This window comes from Triturus cristatus, chromosome 8 (genome assembly GCF_964204655.1).
Source record: "Triturus cristatus chromosome 8, aTriCri1.1, whole genome shotgun sequence".
In the NCBI taxonomy this organism is placed as follows: Eukaryota; Metazoa; Chordata; class Amphibia; order Caudata; family Salamandridae; genus Triturus; species Triturus cristatus.
Genome location: NC_140591.1, coordinates 839,813,794 through 839,836,092, shown reverse-complemented (window position 1 = coordinate 839,836,092; position 22,299 = coordinate 839,813,794). Strand labels below are relative to the sequence as shown.

The 22,299-nt window shown below is 49.6% G+C and overlaps 1 protein-coding gene across 3 annotated transcripts in view; it reads right to left on the bottom strand.

Annotated features, from left to right (window-relative positions):
• The window catches only part of PHLDB2 (pleckstrin homology like domain family B member 2), a 484,972-nt gene that overhangs the window by 276,449 nt on the left and 186,224 nt on the right, over positions 1-22,299 (bottom strand). For all 3 annotated transcript variants that reach the window (XM_085622330.1, XM_085622331.1, XM_085622332.1), the window contains exon 5: positions 14,296-14,433. In XM_085622330.1, the coding sequence (XP_085478456.1) occupies positions 14,296-14,433 (138 nt within the window). The remainder of the gene's footprint in view (positions 1-14,295; positions 14,434-22,299) is intronic.

The following is a 22,299-nucleotide window of genomic DNA, read 5'->3' as shown; positions in this document are numbered from 1 at the left end:
CCGGGCCGCCCGGGGAGCGCGCCGAGTGGCTGGTCGCGGGGGGGGGGGAGGGGAGAAGAGGGGGGGGGGGTCACTAGTGTGCGCGCCCTCTCGAGCAGCAGCAGCGGTAAGTCCCGCGCGCGCGCCATGACACAGCGCAGGAAATGTCCGACATTAGTAGCCCGTCGCGCAGTATACGAGATGTGCCAGGGGAATAAACAGACCGAGAGGGCCGGGAGCTATCCCCGCCAGGGTCCTAGATATGTCGCCATCGAGCTAATAGTGTATCGGTGCCCACCTAGTGTTTAGGTTATCCCACGGGTTCGGCAGGCCGTCTGGAAGGTGGCAAGGAGGCCATCCCAAAGGTGGGCGATGGGGTACTGCCTGAGTCCCGCAGTTTCCTCACGGAGGAGCACTGCACTTTCCGCCTGCGCCCAGTTGACGAAGGATGCCCTCCAGTGCCTGATGTGCGGAGGGGCCGTCGCCTTCCAATGCTTGGTGAGCAAGCGTTTGGCCGTAACAAGCCCCATGTCCCAGAAGCGCGCCTGTACTCTATTCGCTTTTGTGCGCTTGTACAGGCCCAAGATACATGCCTCCCACGTGCGTGGCAGCCGTCCATCCGCGCCGCGCTCTATCAGTGACAGCACGTCGCTCCAATATGTCCGCACGTTAGCGCAATGCCAGAGCATGTGCAAAAGGTCCGCTCCTGGTGACGAGCACCGTGGGCAGGCGGCATCCGTCCGCGATAAATATCTATTGATCTTCTCAGGAGTGAGATACGCTCGCTGTAGTATGTAATATTGTATGAGTTTGAAGCGGGGGTTGCGTGGAACATTAGTCGGGCTGGCCAGTATCATCGCCCATTCTTTATCTGTCCAGTCTCTGCCCCTGTCCGTCGCCCAGCGCTCCCTTAGTATCGAGGTGGACAGTCGCGAATGTGCGAGGAGTGCCTGCACCAGCCAGTGTATGACATGCGCGCCGTTTCCCATAATATGTAGATATTGGATGAAGGTATGTGTCAGCAGCTCCGTCGTCATGTCACCCCAAGAAGCCGAGAGCGTCTGCATGAGGGAGGCATGCAGGAGGAACTGTCCTGCCGGGAGCGCCGTGCCGTCAGCCAGGGCGGCAAACGTCAGCAAGTCGCCATCCTCATACAGGTCACCTAGCGTATCTACACCTGCCTGTTCCCACCCTGCCAAATGGGCCTCCGTGAGGGGTCCCGTCGGGCCAGGCATGCCCAATAACGGTAACTCCGGAGCGTACGGTGTGGTCGCGCGTATGAGGCGAAGGCACCTCTGGAAACACCTGCGCGCCACCGCCAGGTGAACCTGGGAGGGGCAGGGCGCACGAGTCAGCGGATGAAACAGCGTGTGGACTTGCGTCCGCGTCCAGGCAGCCACATACGAGGCAGTGTCCTCTAGTTGCTTGCCGCTCAGCCACCCCGCCACCCATTGCATCTGCGCTGCTAGATAATATAGCTCCATATTGGGGACCGCTAGGCCCCCCGAGTCAGTGGGCATGTACATTTTGGCCAGTGCTACCCGCGGCCTCCCCTTGTTCCAGATGAGGTTGCGCAGCAATACTTCCAGGTCGCGGAATAATTTGGCGGGCACATACAAGGGCAGGTTTGCGAAGTAGTACAATAGGCGGGGCAGCACTATCATTTTAGTCAGTGCTACCCTGCTAGGCACGCTGAGGGGCAGGGTGTTCCAGTAGCTAACCTGCGTACGCACGGATGTGATCGCTCTGAGGAGATTCCCATCTAGGACGTCCGCCGGGGATCTGTAGATCCGTATCCCCAGGTAGCGGAAGGTGGTGGGGTACCACCGCAGCCTGTCCCCCCCCAGTCGGACGTCGCACTCAGGTGTCTCCGGGCCAAAGGGGTAGGCTCCCGACTTGGCCCAGTTAACCCTCAGGCCCGACAGTGCCTCGAAGGTGCGGAATACGTCAGCGAGGGAAGCAGGGATGGCGGTCATGTCTCTGACGTATAGCAGCAGGTCATCTGCATATAGGGACACCGTGTGTAGGCCATCCGGCAATGGGATTCCCCATTCCAGTCCGTGTGCCCGAAGTGTCGCAGCCAGGGGTTCCATTGCCAGTGCAAATAGCAACGGTGACAACGGGCAACCCTGGCGGGTGCCTCTGCGGACCCGGATGGCGGCCGAGAGGATGCGGCCCGTGCGGACCCAGACGGTCGGCTCACTGTAAAGCAGGGCGATCATGGCGTTGTAGCCCCCCCCCAGCTGGTATTTCTCCGTTACTGCCCTCAGGTACGGCCACTCAACGGAATCGAAGGCTTTCTCCAAGTCCAGTATAAGGCATCCCGCCCTTGGCCACTGCTGCGTGGCGTATTCCTGTACCCGGAAGAGCCTGCGGATGTTGTAGGAGGTATGGCGTGTGGGGACGAACCCATTTTGGTCCCGGTGCACAAGAGCGGGTACGTGAGGGGCCAGTCTCCTAGCCAGTGCAGAAGCAAGGATCTTATAGTCTGTGTTCAGTAGAGCCAATGGGCGGTAAGATCCCACCCGCGCGCCGTCCCTGCCTGGCTTAAGTATAGAGACCAGTGTGGCTTCGTTCAGCGTTGGGGGCAGGGCAGCTCCCTCCGCCGCATACATTCGCAGGAGCTCTGGGACTAGGATATCCGAGCCAGCCTTGTAGAATTCAGCCGGTAGCCCGTCCGGGCCCGGGGTTTTCCCGTTGGAGAGCTGAAAGATGGCCTCCCTAAGCTCGTCCGCCTCCAGTGGAGCGCCGAGCCCATCTTGCTGAGCGATAGTCAATTGCGGCATCGGCAGAGGGGAGAGATAGTCTGTGATAGCAGCGTAAGGAACCGCGAGTCGGGAGCGGTACAATGCGGTATAGTGGGCAGTAAAAGCGTCATGGATACCAGCTTGCGTGTACACCAGTTCCCCCCCCTCGCTCAGTATAGCCGTCACTGGCGTAGAGCGGGCATCCCGCGAAATCAGCCACGCTAAAAGCTTGCCCGGTCTATCACCAAGGCGGTGAGTCCTCGCCGAGTGCGCCGCATAGTTGACATTGCGAAGTCGCTCCAGGAGGCGTGCATGTTCCGAGCGGGCATCATGCAGCGGGCCCTCGTCCCCCTCCGCAGCCTCCCCCTCCCGCGCAAGCAAACCCGTTTCCAGCCTGGTGAGGTCTCTCTCTAGTTGATGTCTGATCTGCCCCTGAGTGCACAGGCAGTGGCCTCGTATCACGGCCTTGAAGGCGTCCCACTCCACCCTCGAGTCAGTTGCTGTGCCGGTGTTGTCCTCAAAGTATTGCACGGTACGCTCGAGTAGGGCAGCGCGAAAAGCCGCATCTAGTAGCAGCGCTGGCTGCAGGCGCCATGTGGGAACAGGGGGGTGTGGGCGGGCCCAAGCTATGGACATGAAGTGTGGATTGTGGTCTGAGTGTGTGCGGCCCATGTATTGCGCGTCCGTCACATGTGGTAGGAGATCTGTGGATGCCATGAAGCGGTCGAGGCGGACATGTAAGTCGTGAGCGCCCGAGTAATAGGAGTACGACCGCGTCCCCGGATTGCGCTGTCGCCAGACATCGTGTAAGTCCCAGTGCGCGGCCCACTCCTGCAACGCCTTTGTGGCTCCCCTGGTAGGGGCGTTCACGGGGGGCGGGAAGGAGCGATCCAGCGTGGTGTCTAAGGTGCAGTTATAGTCGCCCCCTATAATCCACGAAGTGTCATGCCAAGGTGCCATAGTCGATGATAGCCGCGCCAGGAAGCCAGCTTGTTCAATGTTTGGGGAGTAGAGGGATATCAGTGTGATAGAATGACCATCTAGCCTGCCTCGTGCGGCCGTGTATCTGCCCTCGCTGTCTATCGCAGTGTCTGTGGCCTCCCACGGGGTCCCCGGGCGAATCCATATCAGTGTTCCGCGAGCGAATGAGGAGTATTCCGTAGCGTAGAGTTGTCCTCGCCATCTACGGTGGAGTGCCCTCACCTCAGTCCCGTTCAGATGGGTCTCCTGGAGCAGCGCTACGTTAATCTTGTGCCGCTTTAGGTACGAATAAATATGGTAGCGCCTAGCCGGTGTGTGCATCCCCCTGACATTCCAGATGCAGATTTGTGTGCTAGCCATGACAGTCCTGTGTGTGGGGGTCTCCCTCAGCCCCCAAGAGCGCATCTCCCATCTCGAGGGCCCCCCAGGGCCAGCGGCCCGCTCCCGCCGCGCAGCTAAAACTAGTGATGTGCGTGCAATGTCGTAATCTCCAGCAGGGTGAGGGGAGAGGGAAGAAAGGGTGCATAGAAAGCCGAAACATGGCAACTAAAGAAAGAAAAAAAGAAAACTTGTAGAATACCAAAAGGTCGGCTGTACAACAGGTCGCCGTCCAAACACTCAAGCGAGCTTACGAACTATACAGTCTCGGGGGGTGGGTAAAGTATCTTCTGAACAACAATGGAAACAATGCAGGTTCGGAGGCGCTTCGTATGCCTCCCGGGTGTTGCGTATATGCTGCTGTCGGCCGGCGGGCGTCCGATGGCCATAGTTCAAGGCCGTAGCAGCTGTGTGCCTGGCCATCAGGCCAGCGGGGGTTGGAATGCCTGCAGAGAGGGGGGGGAGGGGGAGGGCGCGGGCATGTCCCCCCTCAAGTCTCGCCAGTAGCAACAAGTCGATTATGCGGCACTAAAAGATGTCTCTGCATGTCTGTAAATCAGGTGTGCAGGCCGTGCGACCATAAGTAGAGATTGTACTCACAGTGTCTGGCTCCATGGGCGGGCCCCCCGCAGCGCCGCCAGCAGAGGCGCCAGGGTCCCTCCAGCAAGTTCAGTTTCGTAAGGGGCCACCCAGCAGGGATTCCGGCAGGTTAGCGGTGCGCGTCAGGTGGCAGCCCATCTCCGGGGCGCCTCAGCCGAAGAGGTCCGCTGTTTGCGGTGTGACCTCCGGGGGTCCTCCAGAGTCTTGTGTGTCTGGGATGCCGTAGATCGCCTCGTCGTCTGTTGAGTGGGCCGTCGGGCTGGCGTCCGGCCGAGCCGACGACGCCGGGGAATTGCTAATCTCTGCCACCCTGCGCAGGGCGTCCCGCTGCTCCTGTTGAACAAGGTCCACTGGCGGGGAGTGGCCCGGCGTCCCACCGGCTGGCGGCGGCGCGGGCGACCCGCGGTGGCGTCGTCGCCTTGATCCCCTCGGTCTCTCCATCGCGCCTGTTCCCGTCGTCCGTCGTGGCGCGGCTGGCATTCCGCCATCGAGCCAGGCCTCCGCGTCCTCGGGGCTCGTGAAGAAGTGGGTTTTGTCGTGCGCCACCACCCGCAGTCTGGCCGGGAAGAGCAGCGAGTACTGGAGGGCCGCTTCGCGTAGTCGTCGTTTGATCGGTAGAAAAGAGTGCCTTTGCCTCTGTACTCGCGCCGTGTAGTCTGGGAAAAACATCACCGTCGCATTGTCAATGGTAATGTCCCCTAGGGTTCTGGCCCCTCGCAGGATGGCATCGCGGTCCCTGTAGTTGAGGACTCGGAGGAGAAACGGCCGAGGGTTAGAGCCCGGAGGAGGTGGTTTCGCGGGGACGCGATGGGCCCTTTCCACCACGAAGTGTGGGGAGAGTGTGTTGTCCGGTAGTAGGTCTCGTAGCCAGTCCTCGACCTTGCGGACAGGATTCGCCCCTTCCCATCGCTCCGGGATGCCCACCAGGCGGATATTGTTCCTTCGTGCCCGGCCTTCCGCATCCTCAGCCCTGCCTTCTAGCAGTTCCACCCGATGCAGAAGTTCTCGTACCCCGGCGTCTGTCCGTTTCGTCGCCGGCTCGACCTCTGCCATGGTGTCTTCCAGCGCGGTGGTGCGCGTTTGCAGTTTTTTATGATCGGCTCTGAGGTGCGTCAGGTCAATTGCCACACTGTCTATGCGGGTCTCCAGGGAGGCGCGTGTCTGCTGCAGCGATTCCTCCATTCTCTCCATGGCCGCCAGGACGCTGTCCAGTTTCGCCGTTACGTGGTCCGTATCCATCGCGGGCGTCGTTGGCTCGTGTCGTCTCCTCTCCACTGTCGCTCCCGCTCCGGAGCGGGTCCGCGCCCCTCTAGGCATGGAGCCGGCGGCGTGTGGGAGACGTCCCCCCCGTCGTCGAGGGGTAGGGGGGTATTGCTCCGTCGATGCCCTGCTCCAGTGGAATGGGAGCGGCTCACCTCGCCCTGTCTCACCGCCTCAGCCAGCCAGGCCGTGCCGCCATCGTCGCGTGTTCAGGGGTTCCATCCAGTGGGGGGCTCGGTCGTAGCTGGATCAGCGCTCAGTGTCCCCCTCCAGTCCGCAGGGCACCCCTGAGTCCCTCCTCCCGCGTCGTCTCGCACCTCAGCTCGTGGCGCAGGGGTCACGTCGTGCGTGTGTGTCTATGAGGCCCAGGTCGGCACTCCCACAGCGGCTCCAGGGCCCCGCGGGCGGTGGCAGCGTGTGTTGGCGCGTCGTGTTGCTGAAACACCAGTTCCACCAAGGGGAAAACCGCCTCAGTGCATCTTCTGTCCCGGCAGAGTGTAGTGCGGGGGGCAGGTCCGTGCGTGTCCTCCCAGAGCCGGGGGGCTGCCTCCGCCGCTCCCCCAGTGCACCCCCAGTCCACATAGGGCTCTACAGCTACCTGTGGTGCGTAGGCAGTCGTCGCTGGGGTTCAGGCGCACGCCCTACCCGTCGCCAGTGGTGCGGTCACGCGGTCTCGGGGGTGTCTTTGTTCGTCGCCGCCCTTTCCGTGGCGCCACAGGGGGGTCCCCAGACGGGTCCAGGCGCGGTCTTCACGTTACCAGGTCGCCCCCGCCGCGGTCGCAGGCCGCTGCTCAGTGCCGCGGCAGCCCCTCCTCAGATTGTAGCTTTGGGCCCAAGGGACAGGGCAGCGCCTCGGGCTTGCGTATCCGCGAGCCGCGGCCGCGCGTTCAGCAGAGCGGCCGCGGTCCCGTCTGTAAGGTCGGCGCGGTGTTCCACCGCCGATTCGCTGCAAATTCGGCCAGGTGACGGAGAAGGCTCCGTGGAGGGCCCGCCGGCCAAAACAAGCAATTTCCAGGATCGTTGCAGCGGAGAAACGGCCCGGGGCAGAAGGGCTCGATCGGGAGCTCTACCCGGGCACGTCCGCTTCCATCGCGTGCTTAGCCACGCCCCCGGATTTTGTTACTTCCCTTACGTGAGAATACAGATGGCAGACCCACCAGGACAAAACTTTTTTACTTTATTTACGAGAGATTATAGATGGCAGTTCCACCTGGACAAAATGGATAAGTGCAAGGGGATTCAGAGCAGCTGCCAATGTCAGTCTGAAAAAGTACTTTTTAAAGGAGAAAATGAAAAGCTGCAGCTATGATGTAATATTGCAAATATAGTGGATGCATGGCATTCATTAACATGAACAATCCAGAACAGAGCAAGCTCTTTTTCAAACCCAGACCACAACAAAGTATGGTCCCGGAAATGGTAAACTAAACATTTAAAAAACAGAACAATCTGCTTAATTTCTAAAAGAATAAGTGTCAGGGCCCACATTTTTCGCAGAACCCGCGTCGGACACTAGTTAATATCGGGGCTACAGAATACTAAGCTGTCTGGTTTTGATTCCACCTCAGGGCCCTTCCATCCACCAGCACACACTCCCTGCTCATTTATCTCACTTCTGAAGGTTATTTTCCATCCCTGTTTTCTCTCTTTGTCACAGTTTTCCTTTTCTGCTGTTCTTTCTCTTGTTCTGGGTCAAGACATTGATTAACAATAAGTCTGTGTCCCCAATAAAAAGTGCACATGCGCACTAACCAGCATCCACCGGCTCAAATTAAGCACTGGCAGGATAGGTTTGAGAGTCCAGTATCTGAGCATTCTCGTCACAACATCTATCAGAGTGAAAAAACTGAATCCTGCATGATAGACAGGGCCAATGCAAGGGGGTGTATACAGAACTGGAGTGGTTTGAATAGCAGAATAAGGATCCAATAAGCCTTGGAAAAGGTGAAACTGACGAGTCATGATCCTCTTTTGAGCTTGGGAGAGAGCTGCTGCCTGGCCTGTAAGTAAACAGAGATTTTGTCTTAGGGACCCCTCCCATGAATGTTCAGGGTGGCTGTGGCAAAGCAAGGGCACAATGAGGCCTAACTCAAGCAAGGTTATTGTTATTGTTTGGTAGTAAAAAGTTGTCACTAATTAGAGTAAATAGGACCCCTCCGGGTGCTGGGCCCCGGGCCCCGGTGGCAGAGCACTTGCAGACTTTTCTGTCCTAAGTTTGTCTTAAGTCTGTCTTAAGTCTTTCTTAAGTCAAACTTAAGACAAAATCCTAACTTTACTACTACTAAATGCCTTCTGTGAATACCAAAAGTAGTAGGACAGACTTAAGACAGATTTAAGACAGACTTAAGACAAACTTAGGACAGACTTAAGACAGACTTAAGACAGACTTAGGACAGATTTAAGACAAACTTAAGACAGACTTAAGACAGACTTAAGACAAACTTAACACAAATTTAGGACATACTTAAGACAAAATCCTAACTTTACTACTACTAAATGCCTTCTGTGAATACCAAAAGTAGTAAGTTTAGGATTTTGTCTTAAGTTAGTTCTGTGAATCGGGCCCAAAGTGTACTATCTTCTGTGTCGTTTGTTTCAAAATGATCCATCCCCAACCATTTACTACCCTTCCCTGTTATCATGTGGTATTATCTGTTGGCTACCTTTATTTTTTATCATTTCAAATTGATAGACACAACCATAAAAAGTAAACAATTTCCAAAACCTTGCATAATACTCCTTTTTAACGCAGATATCCCATCTACTTTAAACATCTGAACACATGCACCTTGTGATTACCGCATAGCAATTAAGGCTTGAGCGTGTATTGATTTATTTTAAAACCCCTATCTTTTTCATATGTTTGTCTATTGGGCTAAACTGTTTTTAGCTCTCATTTTTGCAAGGGCAGCTTTAAGCTTCTCTTCCATGTGCGACGGCTGCTCTCTCATATCGTAGGATCCCACTTTGCTCTCATGGTCCGATATAAGCCTACTGGTCTCAGGTGCCAGGGTTCTCTCAAGTTTGTTTTAAGTTTCAGGGATATCATTACAACAAAATGCCTCAAATGTAAAAGTGTTCCATCATGTACTAGGTATGTTTCATGAGGCAGAGCTGCACAGGGCTCCTGATAAGTGTTTTTTTTTGTAAACAGATTTTATTGCCTTTTACAAGCCATATCACATATCTATTTTCAGGGTATCCGTGTACAAAACAATAGGCTGCTGACAAGTGCTTAGGGCTGTGGTGCTCATAGGTGCCAGAGCTGTTAGGAACTGAATGCTATGACTGCTCTCATGTGCCAGCGCTATTTAGGTGTACCACAACAGATCACACGTAAGGAACAGTCATATGTCCCAGGAATACTCATCTGTGCCAGAGATACTGATGTGCAGTGGCGGCCGGCACAGGTAAGATTCGTGAGGTAGGGCGGAGTGGGTGGAGGGGTGTTCGACAGAGACGGGATAGATAAAATTTAAATTAAAAAAAAAATAAAACCACTTACCTGGCGCTCGCCGCATCGCCGACTCAGTGATGCAGCGAGCGCAAGGTAAGTGGTTTTATTTATTTATTTAATTTTACCTATCCCGTCATCTGTTAACTCCCTCCAGCCAGCCCCGCCCCACCCAACGGCCTCACGACTCTTACCTGTGTCGGCCGCCACTGCATGTGTGCCAGTTCTCCTCTCACCTTTCACGGCTTCTCAACTACTCCTGGATTGCTATCATGTGCCAAGGCTGCTCATATGTCAGAGCTGTGCACGTTTAAGGCTGATGTCAGGGCTGACACACTGCAGTACTCGTATTTGCCAAGCTTACCATCATGTGTCATGGCTAACCAAATGTGACAAGCTGCTTGTGTGCCATCTCTGCAGTGCTCAGTGTACCAAGCTGCTTAAAAGTCAGTGCTTAGACTGTTCCCCTGAGCCAGCACCGGCCATATGATTCATGGTTATCATATGTTCTTCTTATTCCCAACTGCGGTAGGTCTTTCCTGCTCAAATGCACCAGAACTGCCTTATAAGCAAGGGATACTTGAACTCATGTGCCCTGGTTGCTGTTCTCGAATGTGCCAGGACAGTGTCACGTGTCAGGGTAGCACCTACTTTACATGGGTTCTTTCATGTGAAAAGCCTGCAGTGCTGAAATGTGCCATGACGTCTCTCATGTGCCAGGCTTGATCATGCTTGCTTGAGCAGCTGCTCAAGTGCGCTAGAACAGCTTTCATCTGCCAGACGGTTATCCATATGTGCCATGGCAGCCATTTTCTAGCCTTGCCCTCTTTTACCAGGACAGCGTTCAAATGCCTCGGCTTCGTTGCTTAAGTGTTTAAGAGCGGTCCTCAAGCACCGTAGGTTCTTTCCTGCGCTAAGGATTCCGTTATGTACCGAGGTTGAAGTGCTGAAATGTTACAGATTGCCTCTTGTGCTGTAACCGGTCATGTGTGCTACGGTCCTTTATGTGTGACAGTGCTGCCCAAAAGTGCTGGGGGGTTTTTTATGACAAAGACTGCTTAAATGTGCCAGTGCTCCTCTCATGTGTGATGCTGTCTATCATGTACCATGCTCGCTAAAATGTTCCCATGCCATGGTGGACTGGCCCAGGGCCGGACTAGGAACAGAAACCGGCCCTGGCAAACTGCTCAGCCGGCCCCCCCTGGGGTTAGTGGGAGTGCAGCTGAGCAGTTTGTGAGGGCCGGTTTTGACCGATTTTGTTCCAGGTGGGCGATATTGCCAACCCCCGGTAACAAAAACCGGCCCCAGGGGCCCAAAACCGGCCCCCACCTTAGTGGCCTACTGGGGAAATGCCCGGTGCCCGCTATGGCCAGTCCGGCCCTGGACTGGCCTGTTGGGCAGTCTGACACTGCCAGCTGAACCAACTAGAAAGGGCCAGTGTACAGGATTGTATTTTTTTATTCCAGTGGGCCATGGCTGGACTACAAAAAGATGGCCCGCACACTGGCCATGTCAAGCTGGCCCATCTGGCAGTGTGGACAGCCCTGATGGGCCAGCTCCACACTGTTCACAGGGTGATGTCATATACCCTGGCACTTTGCTATATAAGGGCTGCTTCTCTTCTGCCATTGACTTCAAATGTTGAAGGGTTACGCTGTCTTCACATGGCATGGCTGGCCAAATGTGCCAGTGCTGCCCACGTTTCAGGACTGCCCTTATCTTAAGATTCACTTACATGGTAAGTCTACTCTCACCTGCCAGAGACGCTATCTTATGCTATGACTTTCATCCTATGCAATCCAATCTAATCCAAAGACTTAATTTGGATAACAACGTATCCATAAAAGTAGAACATACACAAGATAAAAACACATTAGAAGAAATTAATAGCGTGTCAAGTTCATAATGTGGCAAAATACAGTAAACATGGGTAAAGTGCATAATGTGAATAGCAAAATACGAGTAACTTCATAGGTCGCACATAGATTTCCGAGCCCCCGTAGGTACTCTCAAAAAAGTGCCAATGCGCAAGATCAGTTCAACATTGTCCAATTTGAGTATACAGTTGAGAGCATCAGTTAAATTAATAGGTGGCAGTTTAAAAAAATGGAATTAACAACCATCGTGCAGATTTCAGATAATATTTGCAGAAGAATAAAAAGTGTAAAAGTGTTTGTCCGCTATGACCATCACATGGGCATGGCAAGGAGTCAAGTTTTGCATTGTACCCAGAGGGAAAGCAAAGCAGCTATCTTACAGTCCCAGCTATTAGACGGAAGAGGAGGCCTCTCTCCCATTGGGACATTGGTAATACAATGTAACTTGGTAGACAGTATTCAGGAAACTCAATGGGTATAAATTTAGCAACAGTTTGTTTCTTAGACTCCCTCTCTAGACTTTCGCGCTATAAAGTGCGTACAGTGCTGACTTTAAAACTTTTTTATCCACAGTTGCAACTGTGTTCGGATTAAAAAACAGTCTACCAAAATTGACGCTTTCCAAACTCTTAACGACCCCAGCAAGCCATGGAATATCCATCCCTTTCTCACAGCGAATACAATAATCTATTATGTCCCTTGTGAGAGATGCTTCGGGGTTCTTCATTATAGCTTGCCAGAATAGTGTGGGGCGTGCCCTTATGAAATCTTTGATGTATCCTAATTTTTTGTTCACTGTGGCATATATACAGGGCGGTGGAGATTGGAGCGCCCAAGAGTTTTCTGCAAAATCTATTTCCCTCTGATTGGACGCTGGAACATTTGGCAATACCCCATACCTCTGCCCCATAGGTAGCTATTGGTACACACTGAGTCTTAAAAATCTTTAAAATGGCTGGAATTGTCCCCAATCTTTTAGGAGGGGTGAGACTGAGGATTGAATTAAAGGCCCTTGAGAACTTATTTTTACAATACGCCATGTGTTCACACCAGGTACTGTTCGCAGCGAAGACCATCCGCAGAAAAGGAAAAGTAGCAGTGCAGGTTACATTTTGGTCACCCACAGAAATAAAATTTAGAGGATATTTCCATGGCCCACAGAACATTATATGATTTCTTCAAATTTGGCCATAAATCTAGGCCGATCATAAAGTCTGTAAATCCTCGAACTAAAGTGTGTAGTGCATTCGGTGTGCGATCAATTAAAACCGCATCATCTGCGTATAAAAACACCAGGAGAGTTTTGCCTTTGATTCTGGGGGCAAAGTGCTGCATGTACAGTATGGCTTTCACCATGTGCGAAGGCTGCTAGAATGTGGCAACACTATTCTCATACTCCATGGCCGCTTTCAAGCCTCGGTGCACACATATGTCAGGACTTCTCTTATGTGGTACAGTGACTTTTATTTGGCAGCATTCCTTTTGCGTGTCGGGCTTGTTTTATATGGCAATACCGCTCTCACGTGCCATGCCTGTCTTGTGTTAGTGCAGTACAAAGATTGCTTTTTGTGCCAGAACTAGTGTTATATGCCAGGGGTGCAGCACACATATGTGCTAGGATTGCACTCATGTACCCTGCTTGTCAAAGTGTGCTTGGGGGCTAAAGTGCCAGAGCTCATGCACTCAGGCAGCTCAAATGTTCCAGGGTTGCTCTCATGTAACATGGATGTAGTTCACCAAGTCTAAATCTTGGTTGCAGCCCTGGCAGATGTGAACAAAGGGGCAGGGATACTGTAAGTAATTGCACATGTGTGACCTTTTGCTCACGTGGTGTTCAAATTTACAGTGCTTAATTTGTTAATGAAATGGTGCCGGTGCTCAAAGCTCTGCTGAAACATGCAGCTGGTGGAATTAAATGTGCGGGCGCATGGAATTCCAAGGCTGTGTATTTTTAAATCCACCTCATTCATCGTTATTATTTTGTTCTTGTTACCTTTCTCATCTTTATTTTTGATTGTTTCCTAGCAGCCACAGGATGGATGTGGGTAAATATAGATGTTTGATAGCAAAATATTTGAATTCAGAATTGCGCACAGAAACATTTTTGTACTCCTGTTGAAGGAGTCAAATAATTATGAGTTCATCTTAGGAAATCACTGAAGAAACACAAATATAGCTTGAATAAATTGTGCAAATTAAACGCGACAAGTGTATTTACTGAGTGGCCCTATTGTACTTTGGGAGTATAACAAACTATCTAAACTATCTTTCATATGATTAATTAATTGTCTGGTCCGGGTTATCTAAGGAGATACATAGACATACAAAGAATATCCACATATCGTTTTGAAGAGTTTGGTAATCCCATTTCTTTTTTTATCACAGTATATTATCATTGTATTGAAGGAGAACATTGAGCATGCGTAAAGCGGTGAGTTCTTTCCTGGCCTTGGATTGTTACACTTTCAGTACAGACACAGGCCAAGGGTATGGCCGGCGAGATGCTGAGGAGTCTTCCACACCCACCCTCGTTGGCCGCTGTTATCCCTAAACATGTTCTCAAATCGTGCAAGCAGGATTCTGTTTTTTTAGTCTGGCTTTTTGAGGAGATAACTGAACAAGTTGAATTTACAAATAGGGTCATACATTGCCAGTGGTATGGTGATCCACCTGTAAAGGAAGACTCTCAAAAACCATCTCTTGGACACAGTTGAGGTAGGCGCAGAGTGATGTTGCTAAAGGGTCTAGGAGTCAGTTTGATAGAATCTGATCCTTATTGCCAAAAAAGGATTTCATTAGATCAAAATATGGCATATCCATTCCAAATAAAAATGTCATAATAGTATTTTGGCAGCAGCAAAATAAGTACATAGTTCAAAACAGAGAGAATGAGAGTTTGTGTGTATGTGTGTAACACAGAGAAACTAATAGAGAATGTTTGTCCATGCACATGTGTTAAAATATACCTTAGAAATATAGAAAATGTTAGCAAATATGAAACTATATTTTCATTTTGTACCTTTGCCTTTTCACAAATTGCAATTCTGTCCAGCTCTGTGATCTTCTTATTAAGCTGATGCAACACCTCCTTTTCTTGCTGTAGTTGAGCTGCTTCGGATTCCTGTTCCCCTTCCAGAAGGGCACACTCTATATTCATCTAGGACAATTTTAAAAGTCTGATCATTTCCCTGGACCAGTCCTTTCTGTAATATTTTAAGACACCCACAACACATTTTAAACAATTTACAGTTTTATAATTTGATTCAGCAAATCGCATAACCATTGTGTGAGACATTTTACAATTTATGAGACCGACATTGACTGGGAAAATCACTGCCCTGTACTGTGTGAAAAAAAAGAACACATCATGAAACGGATGAACTTCAAACATGTCACTGTTGTAGGACTAAGCTTTAGGAGCACTTAAGTTGCCCAGGTTCATGTGAGAGTAGTTCATCTAGTCCAGGTTTTTGCTTTGCATTAAGGTACTTGTTGCAATTTTGTAATGAAGAATGCTTGATTACAAATTCCAGAATGCAAAGCAAAAACCTGGCTGGGCAAGAATTACTTATGAGTGGACCTGGACAACTTGGGAGCTTTGAGCCTCTTACAGAACATTGTCCAAAATGCAACTGTAGTGGAGATTTAATGCTTAGCAGGAGAACATGTGTGGGTACAAGGATTTATTTTCATGTACTGGAAATGTGGAAGGACATTTATAGCTATATACAACTAATCCAAAATGCTGCCACAAGACTGCTTCTCCATCTCCTCTCATTAGACCACACGGCAGAAGTCCTGCATTCAAACCACTGGCTCTGTAGCCTAAGAGCTGTGTTCAAGGTACTCTACATCTTTCACAGAGCCTCACAAGGAAATGGACCACTATACCTGGAAGTTAAAATCGAGCAATGCAAACAAAATAGGACACTGCACTCAAGGCTAGCCCCATAGATCACTATATCACATTACTATAAGAAATCCATAGCAGGCACTACCTCCTCAGTACAAGAATCCCAGCACTGCAACATACTACTAGAAATGGTTTAAAGCATTCAGGAGCATGTACACTTCAGGAGAGAGTTGAAAACGTGGCTATTTCCAAAATACCTACATCTCAAAACCCTGAGCTAAGACTCAGATTAATAAATGCACCTTCAACTACAATCTACAATCTACAGTTCACAGATATTGATTAACTCACCAGAAGACAACTTTGTATGTCCAGGTAAGTTATGGAGGGGTGACATATCTAGCCTGGCTATAATTTACTAATGTGAAATCATGTATACTCTCCTGGCCGGCACTAATGCTAATACGATAACACTCAGTGGTCAGGCAGACGGATGTAGTGCAAACAGTCTGAACCCTATTGTTCATGTCTTTCTACCCGTACTGTACCATTCCACAGCAATAAACCACCCATCATCAATTGAAACAGGCATGGAAAAGCTGAAGAGATCTGCCACATGTTGCTGACCAATGGAGGACTCTAACTTAGTCCACAACTGCAGGTCCCAATGAGATACATACTATGACCACTCCATAACACCTCCTAATGTCAATCAGATATGTGATAATAGTAACAAAGTCCGTCCAAGCAGATCTCCCCACTATTGTTTTTACTCCAACTTGTGCCTGCCCAGGGCAATAAACTCAAAACAAAATATCTCAGAATGGAAAACCTGGTACATCAGCAAGTCAAGTAGGCTATGACCATAAGAAATACCACAAATGGACCTGCAGAACTACTCAAAACTGCTAGCTTACTATAAACTTCACATCTATCTTTCACTCTTCCTCATCCATCACACTGCCAAGCTCTACACCCTATCATGCGATAACCACACCTGGGTTGTCATCTAACACAACATGGAAACAGTTCCCCCATCTAAACAAAGACAACAACCTCCCAATCACACACCCTACAATGTGTAGCATGTTGCCCATATAGGTAAGCACTCCAGAACCCCATGTAGAGGTAGTAAGTGCCATATTAATACTGCAATGCAATACTATACATTGCAAACACTTTATTTAACATTGGTGTTCAAGGCCCACAATACTGGTACACTCCAAATTTACTCCAAATAAAAAGTATCACCCCTTAAAGTGAGCCATTAGATAAACAATGAACAATGTCGCAACCGGTGATCATTTAGAGGGCAAATGCATTGGAAAGAAACAAATCAATAGGAGAGAGACTGTAAAAAGGGAGACCACAAGGAATTTTATAAAGAAATGTTAAATTGCAAATATTATCGCGCCCGTGTCTGGGCACGATAATTCAAAACATATGGCGCCCGTGCGGGTATCCGCAAGCAATAGGCCACACACGCACGAGCATGTGTGTGGTGAGCTTTTGAAAGCCCCTTACTAAAAGTCTCGCCAGATCAGCGCATGCGCGCTGCTACAGGCTCGACCTAAAAATGTACTGCTGGTACCCTTTCATCATTATAAGAAGTTCAAATCAAATGGTGACATAGTGAATCTTCACTATAAAAAGAGCTACACAGTCCACAGAGCAAAAATATACGAATGAAGCATTTCAGTAGTTTTGCTTGTTTGAAATGGTATGTTTGTAACTGACATTCAGGTAACTGTAATGTCCCTTTGTTGTTTTAATTGGATTCCTAAGGATTGTTTTTAATGTAAAGAAAGATATTAGTGCAATTCCTAACTATGACGTAACTTCAACCTTTGTTTTTTCAGTTCATTTCTAAGGCTTTTTTTAACATAAAGTAAGATGTCCGGGGGCGTGACCAACCAAGATGGCTGACAGTACGACCACCACCCAATCCTCCAGCATCTTGCCCACCTAGATGACTATCTCACCCTGACAGGCCTTCGCCCGTCTGTTCACGCATCCATGGGGCCCTTGGCAAGAGTGGACACCAATTTGCAGCCCTCTTGGGGGAAGAGAAAGTGCTGCGCAATAAGCAGCATGGCCTGCGTGAACCACGCAGCCTGAGGCTGTGTCAGCTGGGAGTGCAGACTTGTGTGTGGCCGCTAAGTGACCCCTCCTCCACCCACAGACATTTCGGTGTAGGGGCCAGTGTGGGTGCTACAGCAGGGGTCCTTATGGACGGTTAGATAATCCTGGTTGCCCTGTGGGGTGTGCTGGCTGAATCTCTTGTCTGGAGGACACCTGAGCAGGGGGCAACATTTGGCTGGGGACCCATCGCGGCCCTCCGTGTAGGTAGGTGAACCGTGGGAGCGGTTTCCCCCCTTTGTTGGCAGGGGATAGAGAGTCTTTGACTCCACAGATCAGGAGAGGAGTCCCTGGGGACCAATTCGGCCCAGCTGGGGCCTAGTGCTGCTGGTGCAGCCTACCTTTGGAATTGCAGCTGGGAGAGTGCTGCGCTCGCCGCAAGGAGATGTCACCTTTGTGCTGGCGGGTGCCTGATGCTGGATTTGTCATGGGGTTGGCTGAGCGACACGTGCATTCGGAGAGGGCTACATGGACTGTACCAGAGGGGGCTCCAGCAAAGTGATCCATAGTGTCCCTCATCTTTGAGGCCTAGGGGAACCTCTTGTGAAGACCTGCGGTAGCCTGCTGTTAGTGGTGGTGCAGGGTGCTGTATATAACTTGACTGTTGACTGGTGGCACTTCTCCTTATGAGGTTACGAGGGTAGTGGGGCCTCTTACTATTGGATTGTTGATTGCACACAAAGATGTTGAAGTGAATCTGCTCCAGGCAGATTTACGCAAGGTGGTGCACAAGGTGGAAAATGTGAGTACAACATTGCTTCCCTCCAGACAGAGGTGTGACAACTTAAACAGCAGGTGGCATGGCTGACGATGGTCACCTTAATCAAAAAAAGAAGAGGGGGACCAGGAGCTGGTTATGGTCCAATGTCCGTGCTCCACTCATGACAGTTAAATCAATGAGGACATTGTTCCCTGTTGGCGGTGAAACAAAAATAACGATCACCTGCTCAACACAAGTAGAAATAGAAGAGAGAGTGTAGAGGGGGGGAGGAGAGGGGGGTAGAGGGGAGATGAAAAGAGGCAGAGAGAAATTTCCCCAGTCTCAAGGATCCAATCCCAAAGGGGAGGACTCTATGTAGCCTCTAGTTAGCCCTCACACACCCCGAGGGATGTCTTGCTTCATCATTGGGCTTGTTGTTGCTCCTCGTCGGGCCGGCGCAGCAATGCCCGACGGTCCCCCGAAGGGTCTCTTTATCGGAGGTCTTTTAAAGAGAAAAGCCGTAAGGTGAATGCGGGTATGTGGGCCAAAAAACAGTAAGGTGGATCCGAGAGGTAAGTGATTGCGTGCGTGCAAGGTGTGTGAAATAAAAATGCCTAGGGGTGTCCAAAAAGTGAATTTTAATATTATGGAGCCTCTGGCAAAGTAAAAAGACCAAAAGGTCGCAGGGTCACTAATAAGCGCAAGGTGCTAATGTGACTTTAATAAAAGGTCGACATGTTTCACGCCTTAAATGCCCGAACGGGTCAGTGGCGTTTCATCAGGACCAAATAAGAGTGAAAGGTTGTGCACGGTGAAGACGGGGGTGCCAGAGATTGAAAGGGTAACCCACGTCTAAAGGAGGTTAAGAGTGGTACGGGGCTGCGGGGTACAGTGACCTAGTCAGCAAAGACAGAAAGAGCGTACCAAGCTAGTGTAACCTGTAGGGGAAATAAACGGGGGGGGGGAAAAGGGAGGAGAAGGGGAAGGTAGGGATTAGGAAGGAAGGGGAGTAGAAGGAGGAGGGAGGGGTGACAAACGCACATGAATGGTTTAGACAGAACTGGTACATAAAAACAGTCACAGTTTCACGAGAGAACACAGCGAGGGACTGTCTGTGACCCCGAATACCATTCGCATAGTGATAGTGCGGTCACCCCGGTGACCATGTCAACAGGAACATACACAGATGACGTGTCAGACGTCCAGCATAAGTGTCAGACACACTTAACTAACTCAATGGTAGAGTGTTGCCCATGGGTTGAGGGGCGGTGTAAGGCGGAGACCAGACATTTTTAAAAAAATATATATATATCTCAACATACATGCTGGAATCGAAGAGAACATTTGGGAAGCCCCGTTCAGATACACGAGGGTAAGGATCTGGGCACCATTCTCTTCGAAATACCGGTTGGATGTGTTTTTATGTATTTTCGCATGCCCACTTTACATTTACCATTTGCTACCTAAACAGAGTGTTCGCTTGTAATCTGAGTTGTCAGGTTCTTTCCTGACTCATTCCCCTTTAGTTCAGTGGGTCCGTAACCTTGCTCTGTGGTGTATTTATACTGTTCGACCACTGTACTAAGATCTTTTTTATAGATTATCAATGTCTATGTTTTGTTCACGCACCACGTGCCGCTCATTCTGGCATTATTAATGCCACTTCACAAATGTTCTCTTCGATTCCAGCATGTATGTTAACGTTGGCCGATAATGATCAAACTGGTGGGTAGTGGGCAGGGGCACATGTCTGGGATGCCTATTATCCCTCCCCTTCTCTGTGCTATAGCACTGGAGTGCCTGGCCATCCAGATTCGACAGCGATGTCTGACTGGGGAATCAAAGTGGGGCAGTTAACCATCTAGTGTCCCTCCATGCGGATGACACCTTTATCTTTCTTTCGGCCCCTGGAGGTCCCTCTCCCTCCTATTGCACTAATTGGATGTATTTGGGGAGCTGTCAGATCTTAAAATGAACCATAGAAAATAGTTTTTCGCAATTTTTACCTTGGATACCAATGCACCGACCACACTGCCAGATTTGCCCCTGATGCATTTTATCCGCCGCAGGTGCACCACTATGTAATGTTTCAATATAAAGGGTGTATTTTTAAATAAGGCAGACTGACATTGGAAAAGGGCCAGAACACTAAAATATAAAAAGTGGCTTTATCAAGGGGTCAATACTTTAACATATATAGAGCAGACCTCTTGTCTTGTAAAATAGTCACCAAGAACCAAAACAAAACGTATATTTCAGGAATTCACACGTAAAAATAATTAATAAAAGTGATGTTCATAAAATATTTCCAATAATGCATTTTAAAAAAGCATTTACATGTCAGGCTACAAAATGCAGCCATAGAACCACCGCAAGAGTTTCTCACACTATAGCTAAAGAACATACAGCTACAGCGTGAACTGCTTTTTTTAAAACATGGTAATCTCTAATGGGGTCATGGATTCAATGACCCAGGAGACTTACTGTGTTTTTTATTATGTTGCCGGGGGTTAGCTTCGCTTCCTGCAGTTCTCTATAACATGAAAGAAATACTTGGTGGATTCCATAAATATATTTTTTTAAACCTTGCAAGGCATTATGGGGCGCTCCCCCAGCTACTCCGCTCATTTCAGATTCACTTTTATTTTTTTTGTTTTTCCTGGGGAGAGGGGCATGTGCCCACCCCACCCCCTGCATTAGCCCTATCATGGCCCCGAAGACTCAGTTACTCTGGACCAATTTCTTTTATGGGGGTGGGGAGGGTGTGTCGCACCCCTTACCGAGCCATCTACCATTGCTGATTTTTACTTTTTTGGGGGACCACTTAAAGGTCCTGGAGGGAACATCCCCCTGCGCTGATATGTCTTGTTTGAGGAAGAGAGCAGGGGGAACCCATCTCCCAGGGCTATCCATGCTGGGCGGGAGCAAACAGATGGAGCCAGCTCCTGCCACACCACAAATGGTGCAGGCTGGGCAGCCAGTAGGGGGGGGCAAACATTTCCCTTGACTCCTCCCATAGCCCTATAGCCAGAAATTGCTGTGGGTGTCCGGGGTGGATACTGGGACACACATCCACTATTTGAATGTTTTGTGGATCAGGGGAAAGGGCCCAGAGCCTCTAGAAGGCTTAGGAAGAATGCCCACCTGCCCCTTCCTCTGCAAATGTAATGAGGCCCTGAGCTTTGAGGTTGCTGGGGCCTCTAGAAGGATTGGGGAGGGGGGCCTCGTGCACAACCAAGCAGAGGTTCCATTCCTTATTTGGTGTGTTGTGATCCTGTACTGGTGTACAGGCTTCATTTATGTCCAGATGAAGATCAAAGAAAAAAATACTAGCTAATTGTCAGTCTTTACATATACGCAATACCACAAACAATGTGCTACACTAGCAACCAGGAAATACAAATCTTGACTAGAGATCTTGAAAATATACAGATCTTGCAAGGTAGAGACAATACATGTCAGACAGCTTGCTTAATCACTGCATATCTTGGAACCATGCCATGTGTCTGTTCAAGATTTCTATGAGGACATGAAGTCCAGATCTTAAATTAACTTTAACTGGAAGGTGTGTCATGCCATAAAATGTTCACAGGAACTGCAAGGTACTTACCCAATCTATTTTGCAAGTCAGGCACATGCATGGTTTGTGTTCACAATTGCTTTCAAGATTTGCCCAGCATCCTTTTATTAGTGGTAAAAGAGACTACTCCTGCGTTGGATGCATGGCAACACTTTTTGAAATTTTGCACGTCTTCTCTTAAAACTTATAATAAATAAGTAGGGCATCTGAGCAATGTCCTTGTGAAAGTAGTTGTAAGGACCATGTGAGTTGTGGACAAAAGACAAAACAAGAATAAATAATAATATTGTTTTTAAACTTTTATTGAATGTATTGCATCTTTGTATTGAATAAATGGGCTTGTGAAAAAACACAATCCTTGTGCTCATTTTATTTATTTATTTATTTAGTGTTTAATAGAGTGCAAACGTGACCCGTTAGGGCATCAGAGCGCTTTACAGAGTTAAGCAAGATGTTTACAAACTAATTTAAGACAGACGAAATCATGAGAAGCGTTTTGCTATCAGAAGCAGGGTAATGCAATGAGAGGGAATAGGCAACATGGGTACAATTTAACCGGGGAAAACAAACCTTACCGGCAGCAGAGACAGATTGTACAGCACTAGACTCTGCCCCATAAAGTGAACAGTGAGGTATGAATGAGGTAGAAGGAAATAGCAACAGCCATGGTACAAGACATTGCATAGGGTACATCAAGGAAGTCCAGATTGGCATAATGCAGATGGCCACAATCTAATGAGGAAAAGCCTTA